This window comes from Thunnus albacares, chromosome 2 (assembly GCF_914725855.1).
Source record: "Thunnus albacares chromosome 2, fThuAlb1.1, whole genome shotgun sequence".
Classification (NCBI taxonomy): Eukaryota; Metazoa; Chordata; class Actinopteri; order Scombriformes; family Scombridae; genus Thunnus; species Thunnus albacares.
In genome coordinates, this window is record NC_058107.1 from 16,717,248 (window position 1) to 16,729,612 (window position 12,365).

The window sequence follows — 12,365 nt, forward strand, 5'->3', positions numbered from 1 at the left end:
GTATTAGCATGTAGAAAATCTGTTGAAAAACTAACAGCTGTCATTGTTGGCCTGCTATACTTTCTAAACTCTGTAGCAGCAGGCACCTTTACCTGATTCAGCGGGGTCATTCTGTTTGCCATGAAGGACTTTATCAAACAGGGCTGCTGACACCATGAATGATAAACAAAGTGGGGCCCTCAGAAGTCTGCAGTATCCTGCTCTATTTTTGGAGTTTGACAGCTTGTCTTGGCAGACCTTTATGTGTAGAGTGGAGTGAACTTTGGAGGTTTAGAGGAGTGAAAACCCGATTTACCCTGAAACTATTGAACTCAGTGGTGTTGCCATCCTAGATAGATAATTCCAGTGGTTTTCTAGGTTAGGTTGTATAGGAAGTTTCCCAGTTGCTGTAACATATGACACAGCATATTACTGTAGCATTAATGTTGTCTGTGTTTAGCTACATTGTGCAATTAATATTTACTGAATATTTATATGTACCCATTAATTATGAAGATTCTTTTGTTGAAACCATTTGAGGATTTCTTGTGCTGGGAAAACATGAGAGAGAATGATGGAGTAAGCTGTGTGATGCCAGCTTAATGGCCTGAAATAGAAAATGAGTCGCCGAACTTCCTCGAAGAATCAGGAAATGTTGAATGGAGGAAGGAAATGGCGAATGGTCTAATCAAATTGAACTGTATCTATAAAAAGATCTTTTGTTCTCGGTTTATCAGCACATTGTAAACAGTCCACTTTGTCAGTTTGTTTCTAGCTTGAATCCTCAATCTCAGTCTCATCTTGAACGTGATTTAATAATTGGAGTGACGCGATGACAACAGCAGGCAAGCCGCTGATTACGAGTGCATTAGCTCACAAACATATCTTAACGACAAACACATTAAACACATACACCGATGAACACATACATACACATATTCCACCAAGTGCGTGGGAATATGCTCATGTACACCCAACATACAAAAACATATGCAAATGTTGTTCACACTGTTTTTCAAGTACCACAGCCAGCTCCTCAATGTGGTAGTTATGCAACACATGCATATGCTTGTATTAATGGATGCACAAACATATATAAGCATGTCCAGATGGCTTGGTGAACAAATATCCACTCTAACCAATACACACATACACAGAGAGGCAAATAACATCACACAAGTTCACTCAGCCTTCAGCTATTGACCTGTAGAGGTCTCTGTAGCTCCACAGCCAGAGCCAAGTTCAACAGCAGATGTGATTGAGGTGCCTAATCAATGACTCCCCAGACTTACTCTTACTTATTTACTTACTCTTACTCATTTTTATGACTAGACCTTTTTGGAGCACACTATGATGTTGCTGCACTGTTCTTAGGATGAATTCGCTTTTACTCATATCTAAACTGTAAACAACTTCCCCCTTACGGAATCTGAACAGCCAAACGATTGCTCATCTATTGCTGATTCATCTAAGTATATATATACAAATTACAAAACAGTTTAATGTTGCATTACAACTATAACAGTAAGCCAAAGTCTTCAAAAGATTGTGCTAATTTAGTCTAGTTTGGATATGGTAGTTGAATGGAGGCATTATACAGCACATGATAATATAGACGTGAATAGCAAAGAACATTGTACTGTATAGCAGAGTGTGTGTGCAGAAGCAGCATGAATGAAGCATAAAGTATTTATCTCGATCAGACTCTTCACAAATTGATTGCCTTTACAGTCTCTCAATGATAGACACTGAGAGCTGCTGTGGATCAACCACTTTGCACAGAAGAGATCGTTCCTAGATCGATGGCCTCTTGGACTGTAGTGGATGAGGCTGTTTTAGTGGGTCAATGTAGGATTCTGTAGGCTTTCCGATCAATATGATTAGACTTGCACTCATCCTACTGATAACTAGCTGAAGCATGACAGTACTACAGATCTGGAAGTGATGCAACAGGTCACCATAAAAGAAGAAATCTGTGTGTGCTTTCTTTCAGACAGCTTAATTGTTTCATGCTTACTTGAGTTGTAAACCACATGGCACTGTCAAATTGAGCATACTTGTGCATATATCAGTAAGACATGTCACATCCATTGCACTATTCATTACATTTTGTTTATCGAATTGAGGCTACAAAGCCTTGGCAGCCATACAACAAAGAAATATCTTTCTGTGCTGCTGTAGTTTCTCTTTGAAGTAAACCTGCAAATGAAAGGCGCCTGGTACCACCACCACAACAGGGCCCTAAGTCGCTAGCCAGACTCTTCTCTTTTGTAGTTCCCTGGTAGTGGAATGAGTTACCAAACTCCATCCGATCTGCAGAGGCCCTCTCAATATTTAAGTAAAAACTCAAGACCCAGCTCTTTCACAATAACCTCCAAACTTGATAGACCATACTTCTATGCGTTCTATGCATTGCCTCTGTGCACTGCCTATTGGCACCTATGTCCTGTCTGACCCGAACTTAGCTTTATGGCACTTAATCGTGTTGTTCTCTCCTGACTAGGTCCCTGCTTACGTTGTATCAACTCTCAGATGTACGTCACTTTGGATAAAAGCACCTGCTAAAAAAAATTGTGAAAGATTGTAAAAAAAGATTTGTGAATTTGAAAAAAGATGGCCATGTTTTCATGATGTTTTGCTATATGGCATTTTGTCTGCTGACTTAGAATAGCTTAAAGAAAACATGTATAATAGTCACACCATGCCAGTAGAATTCTATTTGTGGGTTGGTGCACACCCACATCATGTATTCACATAAGTATGCGTGCGCAAACACAGTTGTGGTAGAGAGAAGAAGACCCATTGAGTATGTGTGTTTAGGGAGCTGACCTTGAGCAGCTGGTCGCAGTGTTTTTATAGCTATGTGTATGCACGTGCATCCATGTGTGCATGTGTCTAGTGTCCTGCAGCCCAAAGAGTTCACTGTCTGATCTCCAGACTGGCTCCCACCAGATGTTGAGGAAGGAAATTCAAGAGGCGTCTTGAAAGTAGCCCTGTTCGAAAGCAGCTGCAAGTTTCCAGCAGCAGACTCCCTTTGACTCAAATGTGAATGGGAGAAAGAAGAGAAGGCCTGCTGGAATGCAGCTAAATGTGCTTCATGTGGGTGGTACTGCTGAGATTCTCTGTAAGGAGGATTTAGCACGAGTATTGATAGGACATGCAGCAACAGCAAGAAATAACATTGAAAATAGTTTCTATCTACATGTGCTGTAACTAAATAGGAACTAATTATAATGAGTCATTGCCATTAGATTTAGTTTGCACAGGTCTCTACAGCTCTACAGAGAAAATGGCAATTAAAACAATCACAGTTTAAGATGCTTTTAAAAAAAATGTACACTGATTTGGTGCATAGACCTTTGGAATGTGACACAGCAGAAATACATACAGTACAGATTATATTATTACATTTAGCTTTTTTCTTCAAATGATCACACTCCACAAAAACAAGCCTGGGATGCTCCTTGGTTTCCGCATTCCCTAGACTTGAAACAGCGACGCTAATGACACTGTAAACTTCAAAGTGCTGACAGTCCCCTATTGTTGTGTCACACAGGATCACACTTGGAAGTCCAAAACCTGCAGACTCTAAGGTTATCATTTCTTCTGGGAATATATCACTCATTGTCAGCGTGGTAGTGGCTCCCGATTATGTCCCTTCCTGTTTCACACAGGCACATAGACAGGTATTACTGTATCGCAGTGTGTGCTCACGTAAGCAAATGTAGATGCAGTGTTGTGGTTGTTTGGATGTGAAACAGACCAAAAGGGAGTGGGTGTTTATTTGCCAACAGCTGGCTCAGCAAGTAAGCCTCAGCCTGAGGTTCAACCCAAAACACCTGTGAACTTTACTTCTACACTATGACCTTAAGCAACTGGACATGCTTAAAAAAAACACTTACTGTAAGATAGCTCATTAGCACGCATACAGGCTATGTTGTTTTGAACTATCCAGTGAGGCTCAAAATATAAAAGACATGACAGCAGTAGCTATGTCTTGGACGGTGCTCTCAAAATGTTACATTAGACACTCGACACGGGTCAGATATAATATTTCCTGCTCAGCTGTGATGCATGCAGCTCTCGTTGGGCTCATCTGTTTTTGTTTTCTCTTTTTATTTTAACAACCTCACCCATCTTGTCAGCAAATGTTAAATCACCTCACTTATATCACCTCCTTCTCCACACACACTGGCCCACTAACCCAGCTATCAGCCATCCCCGTGTGACCCGCTTCTTGCAACTGCCTGTCCTGTGCACCTTTAGCACATAAACAACACGCTTGCATGAAGTGAGAGGCTGCAGCACGTGAGGAGACTGGTGATGCCTGCACATACAGTAAGGCAAAAAAAGAAATGGCATTCTCATTAACACACAGTCAGTAGCACTGAAATCAATACTGTTGGCCAGTCACATTGCTCACTTTAAAGCAGCCGTAATTGTACCTTATACATAAACGTGTAGTTCTACATATCAGAGCTGGCTTTGCTTTGGTTTTTAAAATAGAATCGCTCCACTGTGGAGGAGGAGAGTTGGTGTGATAGTGATGTTGCTTGATAGGAAGGCATTGCTCCAGTTAGAAAATGAAAAGCGTGAGGGTGGAATGGTAATCTTATATTTCTCTTTTTCCTTTTCTTTTGCTTTATCTCTTTCTGAACAAAGGCTTAAGAGGAAACACCCAGGGTGCAGGCTGAGGCTGGAACCAGCTAGATCAGACCGGTAGCTGTTAGAGAGAAGGGGGAGGTGAAGGAGAGAGGAGGGGGAGGAGGAGGAGGGGGGAAGAGGGGGAGATGAGATGCAGGGTGTAGCAGAGGATGGAGATGGAGTTGGGAGTAGAAGAATAGGATGGCATGACTGGAGGAGGGAAGAGGTGGAGGTTAAGTGTTTTGGACACGAGTCTAGATGGATCGTCTGGCAGGCGGACAGCTAAGGCCCCATTCCCTCAGTGATGTAATGCATCAGGCAGATGCTATTTTTAGCCACTCTGGTACACAGCTTCCTTAGCGTCAGCACACAGGGTTATCGATCAGCAATGAAACCCACTGAGAGGACGAGAGCTGCAGCCACCAGCCACACAAAGTAGTTGCATTATTTTTCATCTGTGCAGCTTGTTGTTGCAGCATTTCTCTAATCTCCTTTGTTGGGTTTTACAAGTAAATAGGCTGGTGTTATTTGATGTGCAGTGCATAACTTTATTTTGTTTTGTACGGTATGGTAAAAATAATGCGTCTTTTAATTTTTTTTAGGAGGCATTTTTGCGTTGTGCCAGTTTGCTGTCAAGTTCTGTATCATTTCCCTCTGTTGAGCTAAGATTGGAAAAAAGGCATTTTGTTTATGTCAGACATGCTTATCATATCAAAATGAGTTTAAATCGTGTCTGCAGAAAAACAAAATCATTCTCAAAGCAGCAATAGATCTGGAGCAAAAACAACAACAGTGAACTGACAGTGTCTGCTGTGCTTAAGGGCCACAAAATAAAGGGGAGCTCTCTGATTGGACATTTAGCCTATAGGAGATGGACCAATAGATCAGGCTAAAGATCTGGGGCGAGACAAGGACACAAAAGCATTCTGTAATAGAAGAGCGGCTTTATTTTTCTACTTTTTTAGATTTATTCTCAAAGGCCTCTTCAAGGCCTCTTTCTATATACTGTATGTCTATCTCACTCTCATTTGCTGTCTCTGGCAGTTTCCTGGGTGTTGTGAACAGAGCGAGACAGCACCTTGATATGTAATCTTTGTACAATAGGGTAATAAATTAGTAGGCATTCAGTTAGTTGTGTGTGTGCTGTGGTGGTTCCTGTTTTACCAGACAAAAGAGCACACAAGCACACACATAACACAATCTGCACTGACATGACTTGTACTTAGCGTTCCTACAACACCTCCCATTCTTTGCTATGAATAAGTCTGTAGCCTGAGGGTCTAGACAGGTCGACTCCTGGTGTCTTACATAAAAGTGAGGGAGACCTGGGGACAAAGGGCAGAGCGGTAGATAGGCTCTGATAAACCCTACATCCGCACCTGTCACCTCCCCACCCTGCTAACCTATTCCCTCTGGCAGGTCATCATTACTGCAGTGCTGACATATACCTGTGTTACTTTCGCAATGGAATGAATAATGGCCACAGTTGTAACCATGACCTCCATACCTACTTAGCTAACCTCAGATAATAGGCCTCCACAAAGTCCATATCCATATATAATCCTGGCCCTGTAGCATAGAGTAGCATATCTTTTCAAAACCGCAGAGCTTGACCTGGACACAGACTTCCCTCAGTGGCTCAAATGATAGCAAATCTCTTTACTGTGTTGTTTCTTCAACAAAACTCAAGCAACAGGTGAAAGGAGCTATGCCATCCCAGAATTAATGGCTATAGTTTAGATTTGTCCAAGGATACTTGCTTTATCCTCACAGGTGACTGTTTAATGAGAGGCAGTTACATAATTATACCTTCACAGTTAATTAGTTCATGTGCTTTGCATGTCAGTACTGATGATGTGTACAGTCATTAATGAATGCCTCAAGAATCAGTCCACTTTGTCATAAAACCTGATTGACTCCCCTTTGCTAACCTCCCCCCTCTTCTGTTTTAGTGTTCAGTTAGTGCTGTGTGTGTTGTGACATTTAGCTAGTGTTAGACATTCAGTTTGTTTGTCCTAAGTGTAATTAGCTACAGGGCGGGTGGATACCTCCCTTATCTCTCTTACACCCAATTTCTCACTTTAGTTTCAGAATAGAGAGTCCTCACTGCTGTGGTTTCATTAACAGGTTCCAGTTTATTCCACACTCAGATTACAGGATATTTAGGCTTCCGAAATCCTGTCCTTTTAACCTCTTTTGGGAACACAAATCAACACAGAATATCTGTTAATTTAAGCAGTTTACAGCTAAAATCTGATTGCTCCTTTCAACTGCCACAGTGCTGCTGCTGCCGCTGCTGCCAATGGCAACAGCAGTCTTACATGTATATTTATATAGAACTCGTAAATCATGATTATAGTTTGGTTTGATTTTAACTGCACTTGGGCTTGCGTACATTACAAGCCTCTTCCCCAATCTCATATGTAAAAAACTGTAAATCCCAAATAACTTTGTAATATTTTAGGTTTATGTATAGTTTCATGTCCTTCACTTTATTTTAGCCATATGATATGAAGTGTGATATAATAACTAGACCCTGAAGGTGACAATAGAGTATTATGCAATAAGGACAAAGCAATAAAAAGTCCCGTCAAGTTCCTGTCAGAGTGCAGTTTTATGTGTGTACCTGTCTGTGTGATTGCTTATCTTAGGGCCTTTTGAAAAGGCAGATGGCCACCAAACAGTCTCTAATCAAATAAAACCTTCATGGAGTCCCCCTGTCACCTGCTGACTCACCCAACCTGGTTCACTATACCTGTTTACCTGGTTTCTATCCTTGACCTGAGCCAGGTAGTTGGAAGCTCAGGGCCATGGAGGACACAAACACACACAGAGATACATGCACATCTGGAGGGCAACTACCTGTTAAAGAGTCTACTCAAACCACAACACACACACACACACACACACTCACTTAAGCCCTTTGCTCTCCTTTCCCGACAAGGCGATTTCTCTCTAGCAGTTATGTCATTGTGTCACCACAGGTCAGTAGTTTCAATTATTTGATACTTGTCCCTGTGGCTATTAGGATTTGCCATGAAAGGTTATAGTAATTTTGTGTGGATGCATTGCACAAAGCTGTGCCATGTAAGTGTGCTGCCACCCCCATTGTGCCTGGCAGACTTGACCGGGCTCGGTGCCCTGTGCTTGAATTCATGGAATCAGAGCCCTTAGTGTTACACAAACATGCGCGTATGCATGTTTGCTTATGATTATGTGCATAGCGTCCTGCAGTTTATTTAGCATTTCTCACTTGGTACTTTCCTCATTGTTTCGCTTTTGAGAGGGTAGATGGTGTGCCACGCTGTGCCTTTGGCCAAATGAGGCTACCCTCTGCCAAAAACACACAGACCTGCAGCTTGATCTTTGCTCTCATAAGCTACCTGAACAGCTTTTCCGCTCAGGCCCAATTCCAGGCAGTTCAGGCACAAGTTTCCTTCCTGTGCCATCCCTCCCACTCACACCCTGCAGGGCTTGGAGCATGGATGGGAAACTGACTCATGATTCTTATTTTTCTTTAAAGGCCTTGACTTTTCCACTTACTCGACAGGGTTAGTAAGTGCTGGAAAATCCAGAAATGGTCATTTAGGGTTTTTCCTGCTAAGTTTCCAAAATGTGAAAAGGGGGAAAAAAATTACAAGGAAGGGAAGAGGAAGACAGAGAGACAGAAATTGCAATGAAACAGAATGAACAAATTGAGAAAGCATGTAGAGAGGAGACATTTGAGGAGCAAGGAGGCTGACATCACCTCACTCAAATAGGTAAGATTTCTGGTATCATCTGAAGGGCATGTCACTTAACATCAACCTTTATGCGGCGTAACCACAACACAAGTCATACAAACAGAAGCCGTGTATGCTTGTATATAAATGTGGAAAACAGGTAATCTCACAGCTCACCATGCCTATTTACTTGGTTACTATAGAGACAGTCTTGTTATATAAATTAGGTGAATGGGTGGTGCCAACAGTATACACTAGCTTTTATGGAGATGTTCAGAGCTCATATCGTCTTCCTTCATAACCATTTTCTTGGCTCTGTTATGTAAAACGAAACCTTCCTTCTTTACCTGAAGCTGTGTCTGCTACTGTATGTCCCTGGCAGCTGAGTGTAATGAAAGCAATTTAAGTAACATTTGACACCAAGTTGTCATTCACCCCACATCCCTCTACTCCTTAGTCTTTCTGGTCTATGGCGCTGGCAGCTTGCCAACAGGCTGCAGGTTATGCAACGGTCGCCCGGCTGCGTTGGCACCACACTTTCTCAGTGCCGGAGGTTAATGAAGCTCTCTGATGGACAGCAGAGCAGCAGTATTTTCTGCTGCCCTCATGGGTTTCCAGTGTTACAAATTGAATCTTGGCCCTGATACGTTCCCGCCTACAAATCTCTCTCTCTCTCCCTTTCTCTTCTGCTATCTCTCCCACTCTCTCCTTCACTGATACAAACACACACACACACACACACATGCTGTTTTCTGCAGTGAGATTCTGCTGTGCCCTTTATTCTGTTATTTGGAGAAGTGCAACACCCACACATTTGTACAAATCTTTGTACATGTGGGATAATATGAAAGGAGTCAGTGTTGTTTATGTTGTTGATGTCTTTATTTTTGTTCCAGCCTGCATATTGTAGCTTGCTGCATGGTGATGTAACAGGTCTGCAGGATAGGATGTCTCTCTTTGGGAGGGGGCTATCTGAATCCTGCTGTCCTTCTTTAAAAATGCATAGACTATAAAGCTGGCAATAAAAGGCTTCATGCTCAATATGACCCGCTGACAAGGAAAGGAGTACTGCACCTGTGTACATATGTGTGCCAACTAGTCATAAAAAATGTCAACATGTTCTCTAAAAAGAGAAAATTGTGTACATACAGTAATTGCCATAAGAATGAAAAAAAAATACACACAATGGTAAATGAGCAGTGAATAGCATAATCTATTGTACTTGTTTATACCATATAGTTGCTTATACCATATATTTTAAATTTGTTTTTTTTCTCTATCTCTTTCTTTACAGATCTGTTTCCTGGTGTCAGCTTTCCGTGGTCGAATGTTTTCAGAGGACAGCTGTGCTGCTCTGGCGCTCTTCTCTCACTATTTCCACCTCAGTCAATTCTTTTGGATGCTTATACAGGTAATAAATGTATCAGGAAACACTAGACAGTCTACATGGTAACTAAAAACTTGTGCTCCTTATAGCATTAAATATTTGGACATAAACACTATTATTCCCTTTAGATTTCTGCAGGAACAGTAATAATAGTCCTGGACATACCCCTAGGAGAGAGTGCCCAGTCAATAAATGTTTCTGTTATAATTGTTGCCATTGTCCCATGCAGCTAGACTATTACAGATAATAATTTTAGCAGAGATGGGCAAAATGTTCCATTTGTGCTCATTCACCTGGAAAAATAGATGAGGAGGAGACTGGTTAACCCCTTTACCAGCATCACATTGTCACATTGTGTCTGTCCAGTCTGAAAACCTCAACAATAATGTCCATACACCAGGATTTCAATCAGACAATGAGCCACAGTGTTGATAAGAAACATGAGAGGCTCAATGAAGTCAGTTTGTTGATCAAAGATAAAGATATCGATCAGAGATCTATAGTACAACAGATTAAGTGTCCTTATATGCCATGTTAAGATCAGGTTATTTCTTCACTGTAGTTTCCTGTAGTTAATGACACAGGTGTGTTTTAAGAGAGGTATGGGTTTTCTGTAAGAACAGGAAATATGATTTTTACTGAAGCGCACCTGTTTTTAAAATTTCCTTTCCTGCTTATTTTCCCCATGACTTGGCAGAAACAGGGTTCCCATTCTTCCTTTTGTTCTTTATGTGAAGCATGTGTTTTTTTAAACATATTAAGAAGTGAAACTCCATTCCTACACCATGTGGGCTTAGGTAGGTTTTCATTAGAGGGTGAGATGAAGGTACCAGGATGCTGCATAACATGACCTATGACCCTAGACTGGTACCACTTAGTAACACCTCACCCCAGACCACAGCGTCTAACCCCCCCTTCTTGACCATCCGGCCTCTATTTCTTTTTGGTCTCTCTTTTGTGACGTAACTGCCAAGAACAAAGCCAACCAGTCAAAGTCCTTACACGTAGGTTTACATGCCCACATGAAGAAGATATTAAAGCTTCATATACTCTGGCAGCCTCTGGGAGTCTAACTGACATCAGAAATGTGAAAATGATCTTTTCTTTAATGATTAAACACCAAAATGTGACACTTATTTTTATCTTTTCATTGTTAATACATCTATATAAAATATATCAGATTTATGCCACACACAAAGCCAAAGAAAAGAATATGATTTTCAGCTAGCAGTGTAAATCTTACCTAAGCCAATTTTAATCCTTCAGAGAGACTATGGATGACTTGTGACCTGCTGAGAGAGCACAGGAATGTGGTGAATGTGGCCCGGAGTACTTCATGAGCCGCTCTAGAGAGGAACGCTGCCCTAGGGATAGACCCTTTACCTCAGCTGATCCTCCTCCTCCAAATCCTGTCTCGTAGTAAAATAGACTGATTTCCTGTTGATTTGTTTAGGATTAAAACATATGTATTATAGCCTGGTTAAACAGGTTCCATAGAGGTTTGGAAACACCTCTATAAAGGAGAGAAATTAAGAAATTCCATCAGAAATAATCTGCTGATCTGTGCTAGGAAGGCAATTTAATGTTTTATTGGGGTTTTTAAAATGCTGGTGGCACTTAGAAATGACTGCAAACTACCTGACAAACTAGATTCACCAGTTGATGAAATAGTAATGAACGCTTATAGGTCCAAATAATATGTCACATTTTGCAGTGATCCATTATCATAACCCATTATCTCTTAAAACCGTTCTGTGACTGACTCGACCATGAATCAGACCCAAACTGAGGTAAAAAAGTTAGAGTTCTACCAGATAAACACAGGCCACACATTTCAGCAGTATGTACTGTACTAGACCAGTATCCCAAGGAGACCTGTCCCTAAATGAACTTCCTCATCTCCCCCCTTTTTTCCTCTCGTTGTCCTCCTCTTGCGTAAGCAGCTGACTATTGCTTTGTTTCCATCACTCCTCAGTCTTTTTACAACGTGTGACGTTTGTAAGTGAACATAATAATTGTTTATGTAGTGGATATAATCTCTTCTGGCACATACGTTATTATTGGTGGAGTATTATAAGATTAGCCCTTTGAATAAGCTAATGAAGATTGACCACAACAGGGTTATACTGGGACAGAGCTCTGCTGAATGTATGCAGGCTAGGTTTCTTCTTTTTTTTTTCCATATCAGAATGTTTACCAGATGACCTCTGAGATATCTTCAAAGATGATGGATTAGCCCAAAGGCTTTCATGTTGCTTAAGAAGTGTTAGAATTTGGATCAAGAGAATTGGCAGTGAGATTAAATGTGTTTTGACGTTAAAAAAAAAAAAAAAAAGCGGATTTAGACACACATGGTAGTGGTTAGAATAGTAGCAGAGCTGATATGATCTAGTGGAACTAGATCTAAAACGAAACTAGGACTAAACTATAATTCACCCCAGAGGGAGTTCAAATCTAAGGAAAAAAGTACACTTTTTATCATACACAGAGATTTACTTTTTCTCGTACTGCTCTTGTTCTGTAACACCACTGCCAGCAATCATCTCTAGTCATTTCTTTACTGTCAGCAACTGTAGTAGTTGACAATGAAAATATTGCTGCCACTCTGGCTTTCATTGATGTGTGGCACTAAA

General features: G+C 41.1%; 1 protein-coding gene across 2 annotated transcripts in view; it reads left to right on the top strand.

Moving 5' to 3' along the window:
• The window catches only part of adgrv1 (adhesion G protein-coupled receptor V1), a 113,177-nt gene that overhangs the window by 72,052 nt on the left and 28,760 nt on the right, over positions 1-12,365 (top strand). For both annotated transcript variants that reach the window (XM_044369112.1, XM_044369120.1), the window contains one exon: positions 9,640-9,756. In XM_044369112.1, the coding sequence (XP_044225047.1) occupies positions 9,640-9,756 (117 nt within the window). The remainder of the gene's footprint in view (positions 1-9,639; positions 9,757-12,365) is intronic.